This window comes from Ornithodoros turicata, unplaced genomic scaffold (genome assembly GCF_037126465.1).
Source record: "Ornithodoros turicata isolate Travis unplaced genomic scaffold, ASM3712646v1 ctg00000864.1, whole genome shotgun sequence".
NCBI classification, from domain to species: domain Eukaryota; kingdom Metazoa; phylum Arthropoda; class Arachnida; order Ixodida; family Argasidae; genus Ornithodoros; species Ornithodoros turicata.
The window spans coordinates 1,030,898-1,049,990 of NW_026999408.1; the positions used below are offsets into that span (position 1 = coordinate 1,030,898).

General features: G+C 47.8%; 2 protein-coding genes across 2 annotated transcripts; one reads left to right on the forward strand and one right to left on the reverse strand.

Moving 5' to 3' along the window:
• The first annotated feature begins 210 nt into the window (after window positions 1-210).
• Window positions 211-4,683, forward strand: LOC135375455 (endothelin-converting enzyme 2-like). The gene is made up of 2 exons (XM_064608148.1): window positions 211-297; window positions 2,629-4,683. The coding sequence occupies exons 1-2, from the start codon at window positions 292-294 to the stop codon at window positions 4,681-4,683; spliced, it is 2,061 nt and encodes a 686-aa protein (XP_064464218.1). The 5' UTR covers window positions 211-291.
• Window positions 4,684-14,011: 9,328 nt separating this feature from the next.
• LOC135375456 (uncharacterized) lies at window positions 14,012-17,744 on the reverse strand (the record flags this gene model as incomplete). The annotated part of the gene is made up of 5 exons (XM_064608149.1): window positions 14,012-14,102; window positions 14,183-14,326; window positions 14,507-14,704; window positions 16,256-16,393; window positions 17,565-17,744. Coding segments are annotated over 5 exons (723 nt in total), but the record flags the coding sequence as incomplete, so codon positions are not given.
• Window positions 17,745-19,093: the final 1,349 nt, after the last annotated feature.

Sequence of the window (19,093 nt, forward strand, 5' to 3'; positions counted from 1 at the left end):
AAGACATAAAGTAATTTTAAAATCATGTCATCTAAATGACCATTATTAAATATTAGACCGGAAGAGAAAGTACATAAAGTAATTAAAGTGACAATAAAATGAATTTCTTTCGTGAGAACGAGAGTAGTATAGAGGAAGACGTGCCTAGAGCATAGCCGCCACGCGCTCACGAATGTTGAATCAATTGAGCTGTCTCCTCTGGCTGACTTGGCTACATTCAGTTACTATTACCTTCCAGGAGCTACTCAATAACCAGCTTGAAGGGCTACGTTGAACCATCAATCAGGCTCCATGGCTGTAAGTAATCCGTCGCTACTACGAAGGGTTTCCCGTTTTTCTCAACTGTCGTGCAAAAGGTTTATTTAACTCCGTATATGCTTAAAATTTGCAGGGATTAAAATTTCTAGGGAGTTTAGTGTCGGCCGTGTTACGTTCACCCTGAGGAGTCTGTTTTAGTTTGGGTGTAGTTCCGTAGGCGGGCTTATTAATTTTAAAAATTATCAAGTGCGTTTGAAATTTAAATAATGCTTCGATGTCAACGAGAGGTGATATAGGGTATCGGAAACATAAGAATTATGAAAAAGTGTTGAGTAGAAAGTTGTGCGTGCGTTTGTAAAATACCATTTGAAGGCGTTCATTCACAGCGACAGCCTTAATTGTTAAGCCTAACAGATGTGGAGGCCGCCATCTTGAAAGATGGAGAAGTGTTGACAGTGAGGGCCGCCTGGGGAGGAAAATTGGTGAATAAGGAGCCGTGTGCTGAGGAATTTCGCAGTATATGTTATGACTTCTTACGAGGTGGGGGGAATCTATTTGTTTTCACAGGAAAGGTTAGTCAGGTTTTCTACAAATTGAAAGGAGAGGAAACCCTGTTTTGTCTTGTACTGTTGAAAAAATTTTGGATCAGCAAATCTGGATCTGAGGATGTAGAAAATGTTTTTTTTTTTTTGACAAAACATAGGTTATAGTGTCGAGACAGTGGGTGAAGACTTCAAAAGTGAAATGAAAAAGGACGGGTGTGTGCTATTGCAGGCTGTATTCATGTTGAGCCTCTGTGACTGTACTAACCATCACTAAGGTTAGGTCAGGCCACGTTTTTACATATTTCACAACTTGTGGAGATTGTGTTCACATGGACTGTGCAACCGTCAGCAAGGCTATGTCAGGCCAAGTTTTCACATATTTCACCCGTTACATATTTCACCAGCACCTAAGCTAATTATCCCCGTCCCTCCAAAGCACGTGACCCTCTGAAGTGAAATGAGCGCTGTCCTGCCTGCGCTCACGATTGTGGTGGTTTCGGCTCATTTGTACATCAAACTGTACATCAAACTTCGTGTATTTCGAACATCAAACAAACATCATATCATAATTTCATCGCAAAATCAAACATTTGAAACATCGTATTTCGAACGTATACGTGCGAAATACGATGCTTGAAATATTTGAAACGATGTTTGAACGTATACGTGCGGATTCAGGATTTTAGAGAAATTGAGAAACTCCTTGATTGCCTCCTTAATTTGAAGGATCTTGAGGGATCTTGTATTTACAAGTGGTTATAACTTCCATTTCGCCACACCAGCACCGGACTACTGCTTCTGCCTTCTTGGGCCTCTTCAGCAGTGCTCAAGTGGGCAACGTTTGAGTGGGTGGCGTCACGAGGTCACTTGGAACGTGATATCCTCCCGTCAGACTAAGAGGCTCGCCACTGAAAACCCAGTACAAGAACAGTGATGTCCTTTAGAGTGAGGAGAAGTAGCCGAGGCTCTTTGCCTGCATGTAGAACGTGTGCGTACAAGTCCGAAACGTCGCCCCACCACGAGTGGACAGCCGTTTTGTCCTTCTTGGGCCTCGTCCGCAGTGCTTTGAACAAGGGCATTCAGTGGTGAATGTCTCGCCCTGACGGAGGAGGATGAAGCGCCATAAAGCGCCACTGAAGCGCCATAAAGGAACCACTCCAAGCAGTGTGACGCCATGCGGACACGAAGGCACCAAATGTGCCTTAAAGAAATGATATCGTATCTAAGAGTCCAACGCCAATCTGGTTCCCCGTTTGATAGTTATTCCACACAGAAAATGTGGCAGTGGGAGAGAGGCACATCGCTCTCTCCCTCATATTGTACAAAACTACACATTTCATTTCATTTATTTACATGTTATCCACATGTCGCACATGTGCTACAGCCCACATAAGCTTGTGTGCGACGCTACCTGTTACCATGATAAGTGTATGTTCCTGTCGAAGAGAATGCCCCGTTTGGCGTCGCACTCTGTCTATTGAGTTTCGTGAAAACTCGTATACTTGGAGACAAGTAAATTTGGAGCATAGTACGTACGGCAAGCAGTGCACTAAACACGCATGGTTATAGAGATGGTTTCTCAGCCTCTTTGAGATCTGTAACGCAATGATGGTTTTTTTACGCTCGTTGGCGACGTGAGTGTCTTCCATCAACAAGACCACTAAGTCTTGAGTAATTCCTTTGTCCTTCGGCGTTACGGCCGATGCCTTTGCTGTCCTCTCTGTTTGTAGCTCGCATCGGCTACTTCTCGTTATGTACAATTGTTTGTTTGTTTGAATTTCTAGCTGTAGTTTCGTTTTTCAGCTCACGTTTTTCTTTACAACAGGCCTCGCCGTCAACCAGTCGTGCAGTGTCTCAACTGAAACTACCTCGGAAACCCACGCGTCTCACGAAATTCGCAATCAACGCCCTGTACGTGCTGACACCACCTGCATCGTCAAGCTCAGAACGCTCCCCGGCACAGAAGTTCAAACGCATAATGATCTTTTTCATCCCGGTACTTCTGTTGCTGGGTGTTGTAACCTATTTTGTCATCAAGCACTTCAGCGGCCGGAAACATTACCTGCTCTGCGATTCGCAAGCTTGTAGTGCGTTCGAAGTAATGCTCAGTAGGACCATCAACCACCATCTCGACCCGTGCGACAACTCCTACGTCTTCGTCTGTGATGGCTGGAACAGGGCTCAGTTGAAGTCTGTCTACCGTAGCCACCTGGACCACTTTCTTGCGCTTCTGAACGACAATCTCCAGGGAAATGTTCCTCGATATGGTCAGAATTCACATGAAAAGGCGGCAGCATTCTTTCAAGCGTGCAGAATGGCTGCAAGGAAGAATCGTGGAGATACGCACGGCTTCAGAAATATTCTCTCTGAAAGCAACGCAGACTGGCCCAGCATCTCTGAGAAGGCGGACGTACTCTTGTCATTGGCCAGGTTTTTCAGGATCCTTAGGATAACGAACCTTTTGAATATTGAAAACAGTGGAAATGCATTGGTCATTCATGGAGGTGCAGCAGAAGCTTCCAACTACAAGAAGAGGGCCGCCGTAATTCGAAACTCGGGAAGGTACCAATGGTACTACGAGACGTTTCAAAATGCGACAAAAGGTGCACGTACGAGGGAAGAACTCGTGCTTCCATACTCCGAATTTTTACAAGTCGAAGTTGCAATACTCGATAATCTCACAAACTATAGCAAGGACACTACCACGAACCCACCGAAGAACTTGCATGAGCTGGCGAACCTGACACATGAAATTTCTTACGAGCGTTGGTTAAGACTCGTGACACAGGAGCTTGTCCTCCCTGCAGATGCCCCAGTATTTATCAGCGAGGATGACTCTCATTACCTACGGGCGTTTAGCGGACTTTGGAACAAGATGGAAGAGAAGTATATTCACTACGAAGTAGGCTGGATTATGGTTCAACAGTGTGCTCCCTTCATCAATAGCAAAGTTCTGGGCGCCTATGTGGGAGACTTTGACCCATCCGACATAGGAAAACGTGCAGATCTACAAAACCGTAACCTCTGTCTTCAACTCACAGAAACCTACATGGGGTGGTCGATCTACGCGAAGTTTTCTGAGATGTACGCTCCACGCGCCTCCATAAACGAAGTACGTGAGATAATCGATGACATTGGCAAAGTCGCTTTTATTAGGACCGGGGCTGCAGAAGACAGGATGGGTACACGTTATGTCAACTCTTCATTGCGACAACAGCTACACTTAATGACCAAATACCAAGACCGCTTTGAGGATTCCGATTTTCTGAACGCCATATTCTTCAACATCAGTGACATGGGTCCTTTCATCTTCCAGAACTGGCGCAGAGTCATTCACGATTTCCTCACGCGCGGAAACCTGACCCTTTGGAAGTTGGTCAGCACACGTTTCATATTTGGATTACTCGCCACGAGTGAGGCCTACAGTCTTTACAATGAAGCTGAACACACGTACTTGTTACCGCCCTACGCGATGATGCTTCCACTGTACGACATTAACGTCATGAGTGCAGTCAAGTACGCTGCCTTAGGATCAGTCATGGCCTCGGCGGCAATCGCTATGACCGGATCTTCCAACAGGAGCAGAGGCTCAGTCAGAAATCAATCTCTTGACGAGCACACGAACAAACAAGTGCGTAATGCGGCAGCTGCGCTAGAGATAGCCTGGGAAGCATATAGGAAGGCAACGGAATATGCTGAGGATGTTCGATTTCGTCATCTGCCACACTTGTCGTCCGACGCAATGTTTTTTGTCGCTACGTGTTATATTCTGTGTGGCCAGCCTTCTGACACTTACCCAGCATTGCGATGCAACGAGCCCTTGAAACATCGACCTCAGTTCACTCGAACTTTTTCTTGTAATGATGTCCAGAACATGTGACCGCTACCGGTGACCATAGCTAGTTTATATCACATCCCAGGAAATAATACTCCCAAATTAAATATATGCCCGATGAGATTGGTGCTAATGGTTTCGTTGTACTTTATATACACCAAGGGGTTACCACAAAAGGGGATACACCAAGTGTGCTCTTTCGACAAGGGACGTTGTGTACCACAAGATTCCAACGAGAAATGCGCGGAAACGAAAATGGTTGCTAGCGCTTGTTCGAGACATTGATCCACGCATTATTTGCTCAACCCATTTCTCTGACGAGTCGTACGAAATGGTAGCAGGGGACGCCTGAAAACGTCTCAAACGGACCGCAGTCCCGATACCATCTCCTTGTGACGTCTGACGATGCGGACACCAGTGCACACGATACACACCGATACACAGGAATTCAAATTCAGATTGATTTTTGTCATGCCTACACTGCGTAATGTACCAAACGGAAGCTGAACATCGTCTGAAACCGCGCAGCAAGCGAAGCTCCTGTTTCGTCAGCACGCCAACTGCTGCTTGCGCCGCCAGTCGGATTCCGGAGCAGTCTTTGCTTCTGACGGCGTACGGCAGAATAGCCAGTTTTCTAGGACAATACTATAAGAATAAGAATCACGAGAATTGAATTACGGCACGAAGAAGCTATCGCAATGCACATGAACTCCAGTGACAAGTTCTTGCTCACTCTTGACGACGAACATTGCTCGTTGCTGGTCGCCGCGGCAAGCCATTGCTCGCGGCGACCAGCTTCGTACCACCACCTAGGAAACTAGTAGAAGTGGATTCCTGGTGAGTTCCGATAACTGCTACTTCAGAATGGCTGTGTTCGTTTATTCAACTCGCGCCTCCCGCGATTCGGAGTCGTGTCCCATGAGGCTCATCGTACGTCATCGACTCCAGCGACACGCATCGAGGGGAGAGTCACAGCGAACCGACTCTCGAGCTGAATCCTCGAATTTTACAACGGATGTCACTGCGACAGGAATGACATCACGACAGCTGCGCAGAGGGAATTTTGGAACACCAAGGGTCTGGCTGTCTCGAGTTGCACGTGTCCAATAAACGAACGCAACCGTACGTAAGGCCGTGTAATGCGCGAAACAAAGTAAGCGTAGCCACACATGTACCTACCAACCGCCGACAGGGCGGCGCTGTTGGTCCTTCACGTGAGGCCTATAGTACGCCATCAGCAATACGGGTACGTTAGTAAAGTGCAGCCTCCATTTGACAGTCATAGCCCATAAGCTACGATACATGGTCTAAAACACTACGAATAAGTCGAATGCAAAACCATTTTTGGTGGAATACGTGAGGTGAAGACATCAATTGTATTATTTTTTATTTTGTGCTAGCGCCGCGAAGCAACTGTGGCAAACAGCGGCGTACAGAGAGATGGAGAAAGGACAGTAGGAAGGAGTGGGAGGCAAAGGGGGATTAGTATGCGTCCTGGGCCGACTTCAGGGGGAACTGTGCCGACATTCGTCTGGAAAGTCTTCGGAAAACGCAGGGAAAACCTCAGACAGCACAGCTGGTGTAGGATTCGAACTCACCATCTCAGCACGACCTTGGCTAGTGCAAACGAGCAGGACACCTTAACCCGCTCGGCCATAACGCTGGTAAGCGTAATTTCAAAATCGTGCAATCTATATTACCATTATCAAATATTTGACCCGAACTGCAAGGGCATAAAGTAATTGAAGTGATCGTAAAATCGATTTATATCGTGACAGCGACGGTATTATAGAAGAAGAAGTGTCCAGAGGATAGGCGCCACGCGCTCACGGCCGCTGAACTGGTTGACCTGTCTTCTCTGACCTCACTTGTCCTCATTCAGGTTCTATTCCCCTCAAGGAGCCACGCAAGAATCATCTCGAAGCCCTACGTTGGACCATCCATCAGGCGTTATGGCTGTGAGTATTACGACGCTATTACGAAATAGTTTTAACTTTTTCTCACCTGTTGTGCAAACTCATCTGTAATTAACAAGGTCGAATTTCGAACAACGGACAACCGGTGCACATTGGCGGCACAGGAATATTTCCAACCTTTCCGCTATTCTGGTAATGTTGACTTGTAAGCCACGACGAGGTTAAAGTGGCCATAAACCTCCACCTCCGAGGTCGGTTACGTCCGGGTTGAAGGAGTGCTATCATTCATTTTTATTTCTCCTACATCCTGCGCTGTTATTTTGATGTTTCTTTGTTTTTGTTCTTATCATTTCTCTATTTATTTTACATGCTGCCTAGTGTACACATAGAAAAAAGAATGAGGGCGATTGATGTCATTAATGCGTTGACAATGCGCTAGCATTAGAGATTCGGCCTACTTCTAATTGCTTCTCAGTTCCGCCTAGATCACACCTCATGCAGCACAGCACACCACATACAGACATGACGCATATGACAGACGCCACACGACATATGATACACAAACTCAGCCGCTTTCGAAACTCTCTGAGAACGTATACGAGACACGCATGAATACGTCCAGAGACGAGGCGCAACTGACGACGGCTCAAGCAGTCAAACGCAATGTGCAAGAAAAGGCCTGGGATGTTGTCCAGAAGGTCATTCTTCTTCATGACAATGCCCGGCCTCATACGGCGAATTTGACGGTAGAAACCCTGGCCGAAACGCGCTGGGAGGTTTTGCCCCATGCACTTAACAGCACAGATTTAGCCCCAAGCCATGACCATCTGTTTGGACCCCCTAAAAGCACCTTGGAGAAAAGACGTTCGACGCAGATGAAACCCTCCAGAAATATGTCCTGTAGTGGCTACGACAGAGCCCACTTCTTTCGACGCCCAATGCATCAAAGAGTTGTCACAGCGATGGTAGTGGTGTCTATATAAGGGCAAGGTGAATACTTTGAAAAACTGACGTAGTTTGGTGCTTCCAGAATTTTCCATTTTATTTAAAACATAATTGTCTCTGTCAACCTTGAACGACCCTTGTACATACTCTCCTCGATAAGATGTCCGCCTGGACATACAGCTCAAGTGTACGTAAGTGTATGTAGTAAGCGTATGTAGTATAAAGCAACATCTATGCTGCTCTCATAACTTGTTTAACAGCAGTCGTTCCCTTAGAACGGAGGGTTGAGCTTTGGTTGTGAATTGGCCCCTCTCCCGTCCGGGGAATCATGCAAGATTTGGCGCACTACAGGAACGCGACGAAGGCCCGACCCTCCGCTGGGACCGCGTGATTTGCGTGCGACACAACGGCAAACCTGACCATCGTAGGTTGCCATGGGCCTCGCGCAGAAGCACGGGTTTCTCCTGTAAACGCGTTCACTTCTTGCTACAGTCACTGTAATCTTTGATGCACATTTCTGAGTATCCGGACGAGTGTAATGGTGGCACGGTTTGTCACACACCGCTTCCTGGCATTATTGGCGGCACTCGGATTACGTTTCCCATTTTCGGTCACCACGTCTGCATCGCCAGCAGAAATGGTGGTACATCTTGCGAACTCGATACTTGTGCGAATGCTCCCCAGCACACCGCCTACGCCGTAACTCAGCGGCGTCCGCGATGCCAGATAAGGTGGACGCCCTCACGTGGGACGTGGGTGAAAGCGTCCCGTCGTTGGTGGCAGCCAAAGTCTTTCCAAGGAAGATTGGGAGGCGGTGGGTTCGAATCCTACCAGCGCCTGTACTGTCTTAAGGGTTTTCCTGATCTTTCCGGCATACTTTCCAGAAGAATGTCGGCATAGTTCCTCCTGAAGACTGCCCAGGACGCGCAGTATCCCCCTGTCCCCCACTCCTCCCTGCTGTACTCTCGCACTGTCCATGTCTGTACGCCACTCATAGCCATTGTTGCTTCGTGGCAGTAACGCGGAGTCAGTAAGAAGCACACATTAGGGAGTTTTAGTTTAGCACACAGGAAGCCCTCTACGAAAACTATACGATAAAGGAAGCTGTCCAATGAGCATCGTGATGTCATCCACTTTAAAGGAACCAGGTGCTTGGCTTATGTTTTCGGAACCTGTAACGTAAACACCTTCCTATCTGCTACATCTCTCTTCTAATCCTTCCAATCCTTCTAAATCTCCCCGCTGAACCGCGATAAAGGAACCTCTCCAAGTAGTGTGATGCGATGCGAACACCGAGGTCCCCAAAAGCTATCGCATTTAAAAGTTCGACGCGGTGGTGGTCCTAGCGAAAGGGCTCGCCGTTGTAGACCTCGAATGGGAAAAAAAACAAAAAAAGTCCGACGCCGATGTGATTCCACACCGAAAATGTGGCAGTGCGAGAGAGGCACCATTGCTCTGTCCCTCATATTGTAGAAAGCTACCCATGTGCTACGTATGTTGCGTGCGACGCTGCCTCTTACCACGATTAGTGTATGTTCTCCTCGAAGAGAATTCCCCGTCTGGCGTCGCGCTCTGTCAATCGGGCTTCGTGAAAACGCGTGCACTTGAAGAGAAGTAAACTTTTGCGAATTGAATATTTGGAGCACAGTACTATACACGCGGCGCACGAAACACACGACGTTAAGGATGGTTTCTCGGCACCTTTGAGATCTGCAGCGGCAAGTTTTGACGCTTGCTGTCGACGCGAGTGTCTTACACAAACGAGAGCCTTTAAGTCTTGAAATAATTCTTATGTTCTTTGGCGTTAAAGGGGTTGAGACAGGTCGTCTCACGTTATCCCAGATAAACGTAAAAGACGGTTCTTCCCACCAGTGTGAACCTGCATTGAAAGTTTCACAGTGAAAAGAGTAACAGAAGCGGAGAAAATGGGCAGCGCGGATACCGAAACTCACGAGGCTCTGACATCACAGCGGACGCCGCTGCCAGTTAGGCAGTGCAGGAGAAGTCACGTGCTTACGGCTGCCAACAGGAATGGACGCAACCTTGGACTCTCTGACGTCTGAGCTTTGTTTGGCGGTGTGTTCGAGGGCTGGTATCTCACTAAGGAAGACACGTAAAAGAGCAATTCTTTTTTCTTCAGTATTCTGATGTGCAGTACAACGCGTCCATAATGTAATGAACCACATCTATGAAGGTGTCTCAACCCCTTTAAGGCCTGTGTGTTTGTTGTCCTCTCTGTTTGTAGCTCGTCTCGGCTAATTCTCGTTATTCTATATAAGCTGTTTTTCTTCTCGCTCTAGTCTCGTTTTTCACTTCAGCTGTTTCTTTACAACAGGACTCGCCGACGTTGAGTCGTCCTCATCTGAGACCACCTCGCAAGACGCGTCTCACGAAATTCGCAATCAACACCCTGTACGCGCTGTCACCACCTTCATCGTCAAGCCCAGAACTTTCCCGCCAACGGAAGTTCAAACGCATCATCATCTTTTCCATCCCAGTACTTCTGTTGCTCGGAGCAGTAACCTATTTTGTCATCAAACACGTCGACGACCAGAAAAACTACCTACTCTGCGATTCGCAAGCTTGTAGCGCGTTCGAAGTAATGCTGAGCAGGACCATCAGCGACCATCTTGATCCGTGCGACAACTTCTACGCTTTCGTCTGCGACGGCTGGAATAGGGCTCAGTTGAAGTCTGTCTACCGAAGCCACTTGGACTATTTTCTGGCGTTGCTGAACGAGAACCTCCAGGAAAATGTCCCTCGTTATGGGCAAAATTCACACGAAAAGGCGGCAGCATTCTTTCAAGCGTGCAGAATGGCTGCACAGAAGAATCGTGGAGATACGCAGGGCTTCAGAAATATTCTCTCTGAGAGCAACGTAGACTGGCCCAGCATCTCTGAGAAGGCGGACGTGCTCTTGTCGTTGGTCAGAATTTTCAGGATTCTTAGGATAAGTAACCTTTTGAATATTGAGAGGAGTGGAAACACATTGGTCATACGTGGAGGTGGAGCAGAAGCATCCAACTACAAGAAGAGGACAGCCGTAATTGAAAACTCGGGAAGATACCAATGGTACTACGAGACGTTTCAAAATGCGACAAAAAGTGCACGCATGAGGGAAGAATCCATGCTTCCATATTCCGAGTTTTTCCAAATCGAAGTTGCAATACTCGGCAATCTCACAAACTATACCAGGAACACTAGCACGAACCCACCGAAGAACTTGCATGAGCTGGCAAACCTGACAAATGAAATTTCTTACAAACGTTGGTTAAGACTCGTGACACGGGAGCTTGTCCTCCCTGCAGATACCCCAGTATTTATCAGCCAGGATGACTGCGATTACCTCCGGGCGTTCAGCGGACTTTTGAAGATCATGGAAGAGAAGTACCTTCACTACGAAGTAGGCTGGATTATGGTTCAACAGTGTGCTCCCTTCATCAACAGCGAAGTTCTGGGCGCCTATGTCGGTGACGTTGACCCATCCGACGCAGGAAGACGTGGAGATCTACAAAACCGTAACCTCTGTTTCCAACTCACTGAAACCTACATGGGGTGGTCGATCTATGCTAAATTTTCTGAGATGTACGTTCCAAGCCCCTCCGTGAAAGAAGTACGTGAGATAATCGACGACATTGGCAAAGTCGCTTTTATTAGGACCGGGGCTGAAGAAGACAGCATGGGTGCAGGTTATGCCAACTCTCCATTGCGAGAACAGTTGCACTTAATGACCAAATACCAAGACCGCTTTGAGGATCCCGATGTTCTGAACGCCACATTCATCAACGTCAGTGACATGGGTCCCTTCACCTTCCAGAACTGGCGCAGAGTTGTTCACGATTTCCTTACGCGCGGAAATCTGACCCTTTGGAAGTTGGTCAGAACACATTTCATTTCTGGTCTACTCGTCACGAGTGAAGCCTACAATCTCTACAACGAAGCTGAAGACATGTACTTGTTACCGCCCCACGCGATGGTGCTTCCACTGTACGATATTAAGGTCCTGAGCGCAGTCAAGTACGCTGCCTTAGGATCAGTCATCGCCTCGGCGGCAATCGCTATGACTGGACCTTCCAACGGGAGCAGAGATTCTGTCAGAAATGAATCCCTTGACGAGCACACGAACAACCGAGTGCGTGATGCGGCAGCTGCGCTAGAGATAGTCTGGGAAGCGTATAGGAATGCTACGGAATATGCTGGGGACGTTCGACTTCGTCATCTGTCGCACTTGTCGTCCGACGCCATCTTTTTTGTGGCTACGTGTTATATTCTCTGCGGCCAGCCTGCGGACACTTACCCAGCATTGCGATGCAACGAGCCCTTGAAACATCGACCTGAGTTCGCGGGAGCTTTCTCTTGCAGTGACGTCACTTTTACTGATCTTGAGTTCAAGCCTCGCGATTTACGTCACCTGTAGATGCCACGTTTGTTCCTGTAACGGACCGCTGCTCGCACATATCACCAAAGCTAGTTTATACCACATGCCAGAAAATATTGCGAAGTTAAATATATGCTCGATGAGGTAGGTTGTAATGGTTTCGTTGTACTTTCTTAAACTGAGGTGACATCAGCGAAGAAAAAAAGATGCCTGTATTGGTAATGGTTCGCGTGTTCCAAAATCCCAATGCTGTCTTTGAAGGTATATCCCATACCTGGGAGAGAGAAAAAAAACTGTTTAGCGCACTGTCATATTGATCGTCTAGTAACGCATTGGGCGTTCAAGACAGTTCGTAATTGCACGAATAAGAATAAATGCAAGCTCAATTTCTTGCTGTTTATCCCTCATGGCAGCGTAATGGCATGGCAACGTTCTTTTTTTAATTGAGTGTAAGCTGGGCCATTGAAGCTTTGTGCGTGCGTGGTCTAGACATCTCACCACATTGGTGAAGACAACATCGGTTCTCGCAAGCTGTCGCGAACGCCGTGAAGAACTCCGAAGCCGCCGTGAGAAGCAAGGCAACGGCAGGAATCGAACCCGCAGCTCTTGATTAACGATGAAGTGGGCAATTACGCTACACTGGCCAGTGGCGGATCCAAGGGGGGCGGGGCGGTGTGGCGATGAATTTCCCTATCCCCCACTACGCGCTCCAACAAAGAAACCGCCCCCCCCCCCGAAACCGAGGGTCTGGATCCGCCTCTGACATTGGCACAGCTTCGCGACGACTTGGCCAACACTCCAACACACTCTTACATGTTCTCTCATCCGTACATACAGGACGAGTCATCGGCTCTGGGGCTGTTGGTTGGTAACATGAAGTTGGAGAGGTGGAACTCAATGTGGTCACGACAGGCGTCGTAAACAAGGAGAAACGGCCGAGGCAGACCACACAATTAGAGACGACACGACACAAAAACCTCAAGCTCCCAGAAATTAACGAATTCAAACAACTCTGGAAAGAGAGGTGCTGACGCGACCAAAGACGACATCGATTCCTGGCATCGGCACCTCTTTTCCCCGAGTTGTTTGAATTCGACAGGCGTTGCACGCTATGAGCCCTCAGTGTATATTCTGCGTAACCATGGCCACGCTACTGTGCTCAGCATCCACGCTGACGATATCACGCCAGACCCTATGTGTGCTCTCTGGGGAAAGGTCTATAGTGTAGGATGGAAAGTACATTATAACCCTTTATGTCCCTTCAAGCTTGTTTATTCCCTAAGGACTCTCACGGGGCCGGCGTGTACTTTCAGCCTTCCCTTTCCGTATTCTTGATTTTCCGACACCAACCTGGCGCAGAGGGGCATCTCAGCAAGTGAGCCGCCATGATTCGGTACGAATGGTACCGCCTACAAGCTCGGTGCGCCGTTCCCGCAGCATGAGCCAGTTTCTAACGGAGCAGGAGGCAATCCAAGCACACACGATAGCAAAAAACGCAAACGCACTTCAGACGCAGCTTTGCACACGGAGCCCAGCGGAAGGAAGCACGACTTGGATTTCATTGGATCTGTATCGACCATGGCGGTTCAAGGCAAGATTTATTCGATAAAGCTTTAGAAATAAGCTTGCTGCAGCCTGCACAGAATCTGTGGTGGACCGTTTCTACTAATACGATAGTTTCTACTAAACAAATAAATTAATAATAAACAATACAACAAACAAACAAAACACACACAACAAACAAGGAAATATAAGCATGTGTGAAAAGAGTTCTTGAGACCATCTCTGACTTCCTTAGCCCATTTCGCTCACAAGCGCCACGTCACCGACTCTCCTCAGTAGGAGTTCCGGGCCCCATATGCGCTGATCACCGTAGGTCTCGCCCCCGGTCACTAGGTGACGCCTGTTTAAGAATCATACTAGGGCGCCAGAATGCTAGCTCCCTCTGTCTGTGCTCCAGCAGAGGGAGCTAGTACATGATACGTGTATGAGGCAGAGCAAGGACTGTAAAATGCAGTGCCTTGTCTCTGCCTGACACTGCTAGATTACGGAGTAATCCGAAGTTAAAAAACATTCCTCCTAGAATGAATGATGGACAATGCACCGGCCAAGTCGAAGGCAATGGTCTACAATGTGCCAAACACTGAACGTATTTATTCGTATTATAGGCTGGAAGGTTCCACGCTGTACTGCTTCAGTGAGCCCTCGTGGTCGAATCCTCTCTCCTGCACAGTGTCATTCAAGGAAGTCAGTCACTCGTCCAGCCCTTATTTCATCAATGAGCGAAAAAGTACGCTGTACTTACACGGCCCCAAAAGCGCTCATTATACTCCGCTTCGCGGTCCTCATCCCCAGACTTCTTCTGAAGCCAATCATACTCCAGGGGAACCTTGTAGGTATCCTCTGCGACCAATAGGAGCACGTTTCGTACCCTTGTCTCTCTTGTCTGCTGTGGTACGCGAAAAGAAAGCACGAGTCTTATGTACAACGGCGCCACAGAGACACAACAACACGCCGTCAGACAGGTGTGGACAGGAGCTAACGGAACAGCAGATATGGAAAGATAAGCACATACTACACAAATCCAACAGCTACGCTTTGCACGTTCGGCAACGCAATTTTTCCATACCGGAAATACAAGTCTCATGGGTTTCGATGGCAAGCACACGGGGGCAGTGTATAGGTCTTGGGTCTCTGTGTCGAGTGCGATGCCCTGTACCAGGACCGCTTCTTGGATATCGGACGTCAACTGGAACCGGTTGCACTCTGACAAGTCGGGAAGGAGGAAAGATTCCAGGCGGCGGCTTATCTTCTCCAGTGGCCAGGTCTACAGTAGAGGCGTATAATGCAGGTTAGTAAAGTTCCGTTTAATCGGCAATGTATCCATTCAGCATTGACAGTCCTTATATCCAATTTACGTGTACGTTGTCCCTGATGGCCATTTGTTTACTCTATCCTTCAGGTTTCTAATGCAGCAAAAAGATCACAAAAAGTGGGTGAGCACGTTGTATCTACTAAGAACCAAGGATCAAAATGCTAAAGCGACGTTCAATTATCAGCGATGGTTTCTCCAATTCAAGGCCCATTACGTCATGGCCATAAGACGACGAGCTGAGTCACTGGCAAGCTTCAGCGTGGAACAGCCAAATGAACCGGTGACACTTTCCTTGTAGAACATAGTAGAACAGTCATCATCGTAGTGGACGGTCTTCAGCAATTCCAATTCCGCACATACGTAATTGTTGAGGAGTTTCAATGCTTGAAGGTCATATGCTTCAGCAGTTGAGTTGGAGTCTCTATGAGGTTTTAGTGCCACTAAGTGTTGCGGAATGCTAAAACACAGGGGCATACATACCCTCACCCCTGGGATCCACCCCTGGGATCCCCAACGAAGTGCAGTATGGCACTCGAGTTACGTTTGGGGAGCACTAAAGCAGAAAGCAAAAACGGATCGGCGCAACAACAAAGTTTTTCCTCTGCCCGTTTTTCTTATTTTTCTAACAGACGGTAAAATAAGGGAACGCAGTAAAGCGGAAAACTAACGGCTAATATATTTGGTGACTGAAAGGCTGGTTAGGGTAAATACGACCAAAATGTCACGGACGAAAGGTAAAAATAATGACAATAAAAACGACAAACAATGCAAGCAAGCGGAAGTAGCTATTACTGGCAACATCTGCCCGTTCCTGTAGAGACAAGTGGTAGCAATAATAGTTAGCAATAAGGAACGTTAGCTAGGAGGAGGATATCTTTCCTTTCTCGTGCCGTAAGTACCGGAAGTGTCGTTTTCACGCACTGTGTTGCTCTTGCAAGACAAATTAGGCCGCTTTGAGGTCGCACAGAATGCTGTCGGCGTTGATGGATGGTGTAATGACATCACAGATTGTGACACGGGTAATTACATCACGACGACGTAGTCTGCGTCAGCGGACGTTCCCCGATGGACAGCATTTAAATTACCTCAAATGGGTACCTCACTATAAACGTAATTTTCCCGATAAAGCGCTGGCACGGAAAGAAAAGAAGAGAGAGTGCTCTTCAGCATGCTGCTAGGTGCAAGCCTTCACAACACGTTCATGTACGCTCTCGACACGCACGAAAAGCGCGTACGATAATGCATCATTGTAATCATTGTAGCCGCCTGTTACATTAGATCTCTAGTTGTGACGTTTATGTCTTGCATTTGAGTCTACTTAGTCTAGTCTTAGTCTAGTTAGTCTCAAAGTGCAAAGTTGGGGTAGTTGGTGTGACATTACTAGTTTAGGCTGCCAAGGGGGACGTCGGACAAGGTAGGAGACACGACAACAGAAACAGCTAGTAATCTAGTTAGTCTAATGGACTCTGCGCTCAACTACTTCGACCTCTTGATGACACCTACCTGATACTTTGTGTCCGTCTGTAGAACAAGTGAAGCGACGACCCTGGCAATGTGGTGCCAAATGTGGTAGAGGAAGCTGGGCGGGCGGTTGAAAATGCTCATTGCTTCCGAGACCCGTGCCCGAGGAATTACGTATGCCTGAAAGTGAACATATCCAAAACTGGCTTCACAAAAGAACAAATTCCCCGTGTTTGGCGTACGTTTGTTGCTTGCCAAACACCAAGACATAAGACATAATTCCTGGAGGTACCTGACGAAATGTCGTTCTCTGCATGATACCCTGTACGCTGATAAACAGAAGTTTGTCTTTTTATCACTTGTGCTAAACCGTTCGTGTCTGAAATTTTCCACATTCACCCGATTGCCACTACATTTTCGTTCCAAATCTTAATTTCACTTAATTTGACTTCTGATACAGGTGGCATAGATACATCAACATGGTTTTGACCGACGGAATTTTGACCCAATGAAACGTCATTTCCAGTATTCCACAAAAAGGACCGAAAGAACTCCAAGCGCCGTCGTAAAATCTACTCCATTAAATGCTCAGTTTCTCAGTTCAATGCGTTAATTCCTTCAGTTCACGAACTGTGTAACGCAACCCCATTGCGACGTACCCTACTTTACTTCAGACTTCAATTCAGCTTGGTCCACACTACTGCGTTTAGAGTGTTCACATACAACGCAAGTGGCGGAAGCCTTATGGGAGAAAGATTTATGTCCACGTTTGAGTGTCGCATGAGAGAAGCTGCTGCCAGTTCGAAGCAAATGTAATGAATGCTGCATCTTTTGTGCGCACTCCATGCCCTCCATGTTTACAGCGGCCATTTTCGAATTCGTCTCGCACAGAGGAGAAGCGCCTCAACACGCATGCGCGGAACGCGGCGATTGGTTCCCTCCTTGAGGGTCGGTGCGTGCATCGGGGAAAAGTTCAGTTCGAGCTCCTTGCGTTCGGCAGCAGAATTTCTGTTGCGGAAGGTCTCGTACGCGTCTGTTGCCACGGCAACCAACGCTCGCCGGCGTACGCACGCAACGTAACGCTGTAGTGTGAACCATGCTTTCCACTGCCGCACGCAATGTACTCAACGGCTAGCCCACTGACAAATAACGAAATCAACACGACGAACGCGTGCAACAACCCGCTTTAACCCTCCACGCATGGAGGGCGGGGCGCTTTCGAGCGCCTCCATAGCAGTGGAAGGTCGCGCTTACGTCACAACGATGTGGAAGTCAACTGGAAGACACTACCAACTTCAAAAAGATGTGTTTTGTGTGTAGATGATATACAGTGCAGGAAGGAATAACTTACATTGATCTGAGTTTCAGCTACAACTCTAGTAATAGAGGCCGCATCGGAGACGAGGCCTAGAACCCCGATGCATGCAGGTGCAGCCACGTAATCCACGAAGTACCCTTCGTTAAAATAAAATAGCGGCGAAGTTGAATTGGGGAGGACACCGTCGTGCTGATCCTCGAATTCGCCTTCTATCTGCTCCAAACGAAAAGCGTCCAGAAGTTAGTGGCTGCGAAGGAAGGAGGACTTAAAAAGACAGAGGCGTTCTCAAGTGGGCCGTGCGGGCAGGTCTCGTAAGCTGGTAAGGGCTCGGCAAATTCTAAATGCCCACTGCCGCATATGCAGTCAGAACAACATGGGGTCCACGCAGTTTATCTTGGGCGAGATTTTGCAGTTGTTTTTTAACACTTTTATTAAACATAATTCGTGTGGCATTGGATTCTCCCAATATATCTCCGAAGCTTTCCAAGTCAACCAGATGTTTTTCTTTCTGCCCATGTCGGATGTCTGCATTGCCAAATACATGCCCCCTGCTTTGTTAATATAGCATTTCCGTCGTATACGTCAAGTGCCGTTCCACTCTTCGGTCAGGTGGAAGCACTACACTGATGTTTCTGCAAATAAACTTTCCACTTAACGTGCGCAATGTGAGCAGTTGCTACGGTCAGCATTGCAGTGACACACACATAATCATCTACTACGATTCCCGGAAGGAATGCGCACCTCTCCCGGTAGGGGCATTACAGGTGGCGCCCCTACAGGTGCTGCGTATACTTTGCGGAGAGCGATCGGGACGCCCCCCTAGCGGCAGAGTAGAGCTAAGCACGGCCGCTCCGCTGGCACCCTTGAACGTTAGGGCGGTTAGGGTTTCGGACGTACGGTGTTAACTGCAAAACGAAACGGGTTTGTCAAAATGTACCGAGTGCAGTGGAAGTACAAGAGTAGGACTAATTACTGATATTGTTGATAATTCGTTGCTCTACGCCAGGAAACAACTGGGTTCATGAGCGATGCCACAGTGGTCGGGTCTGTCGATTAATGTTGCCCACCTGAGGGTTCACTGCTATGGTTACGGGTGTCACAACAATGGTATGTGAGCCAAGAAAAAACGTCATCGGTTTCGGATATCGAGGAACAGTTTCCGCCTGCGCTCTCTTACTGTTTTCCTGACGTGTGTTCTGAGCCTTTACTTTCCCAGATGAAAAAAAGGCGCACTGTTTATACCGTACACACGTAGCAAAAAAAGGTGTTCACACAAGATCTGTTGCAAGAGGTTAATCTTTCTCGGGATACTATTAGGGATTTAGGTGTGTTGCTCTCTCTCCCGCTTTACTTTGACGTCTCCAATGCTGTTCTTTCGAGTAACTTCGCAAATAATCCTGGCGGTTACCGTGGTACAGGGAGCATCCCAATGAAAACTACTGAGGGATGCTCGCGTGTTTTCCGTGATCCCAGAGCAAAAGAGTTAGCACATCCCCTCTCTCTCCTCTACCACCATCATCTCTCCGCTCCCTCTTTCATCCACTAGAGTAAATCGATTAGAG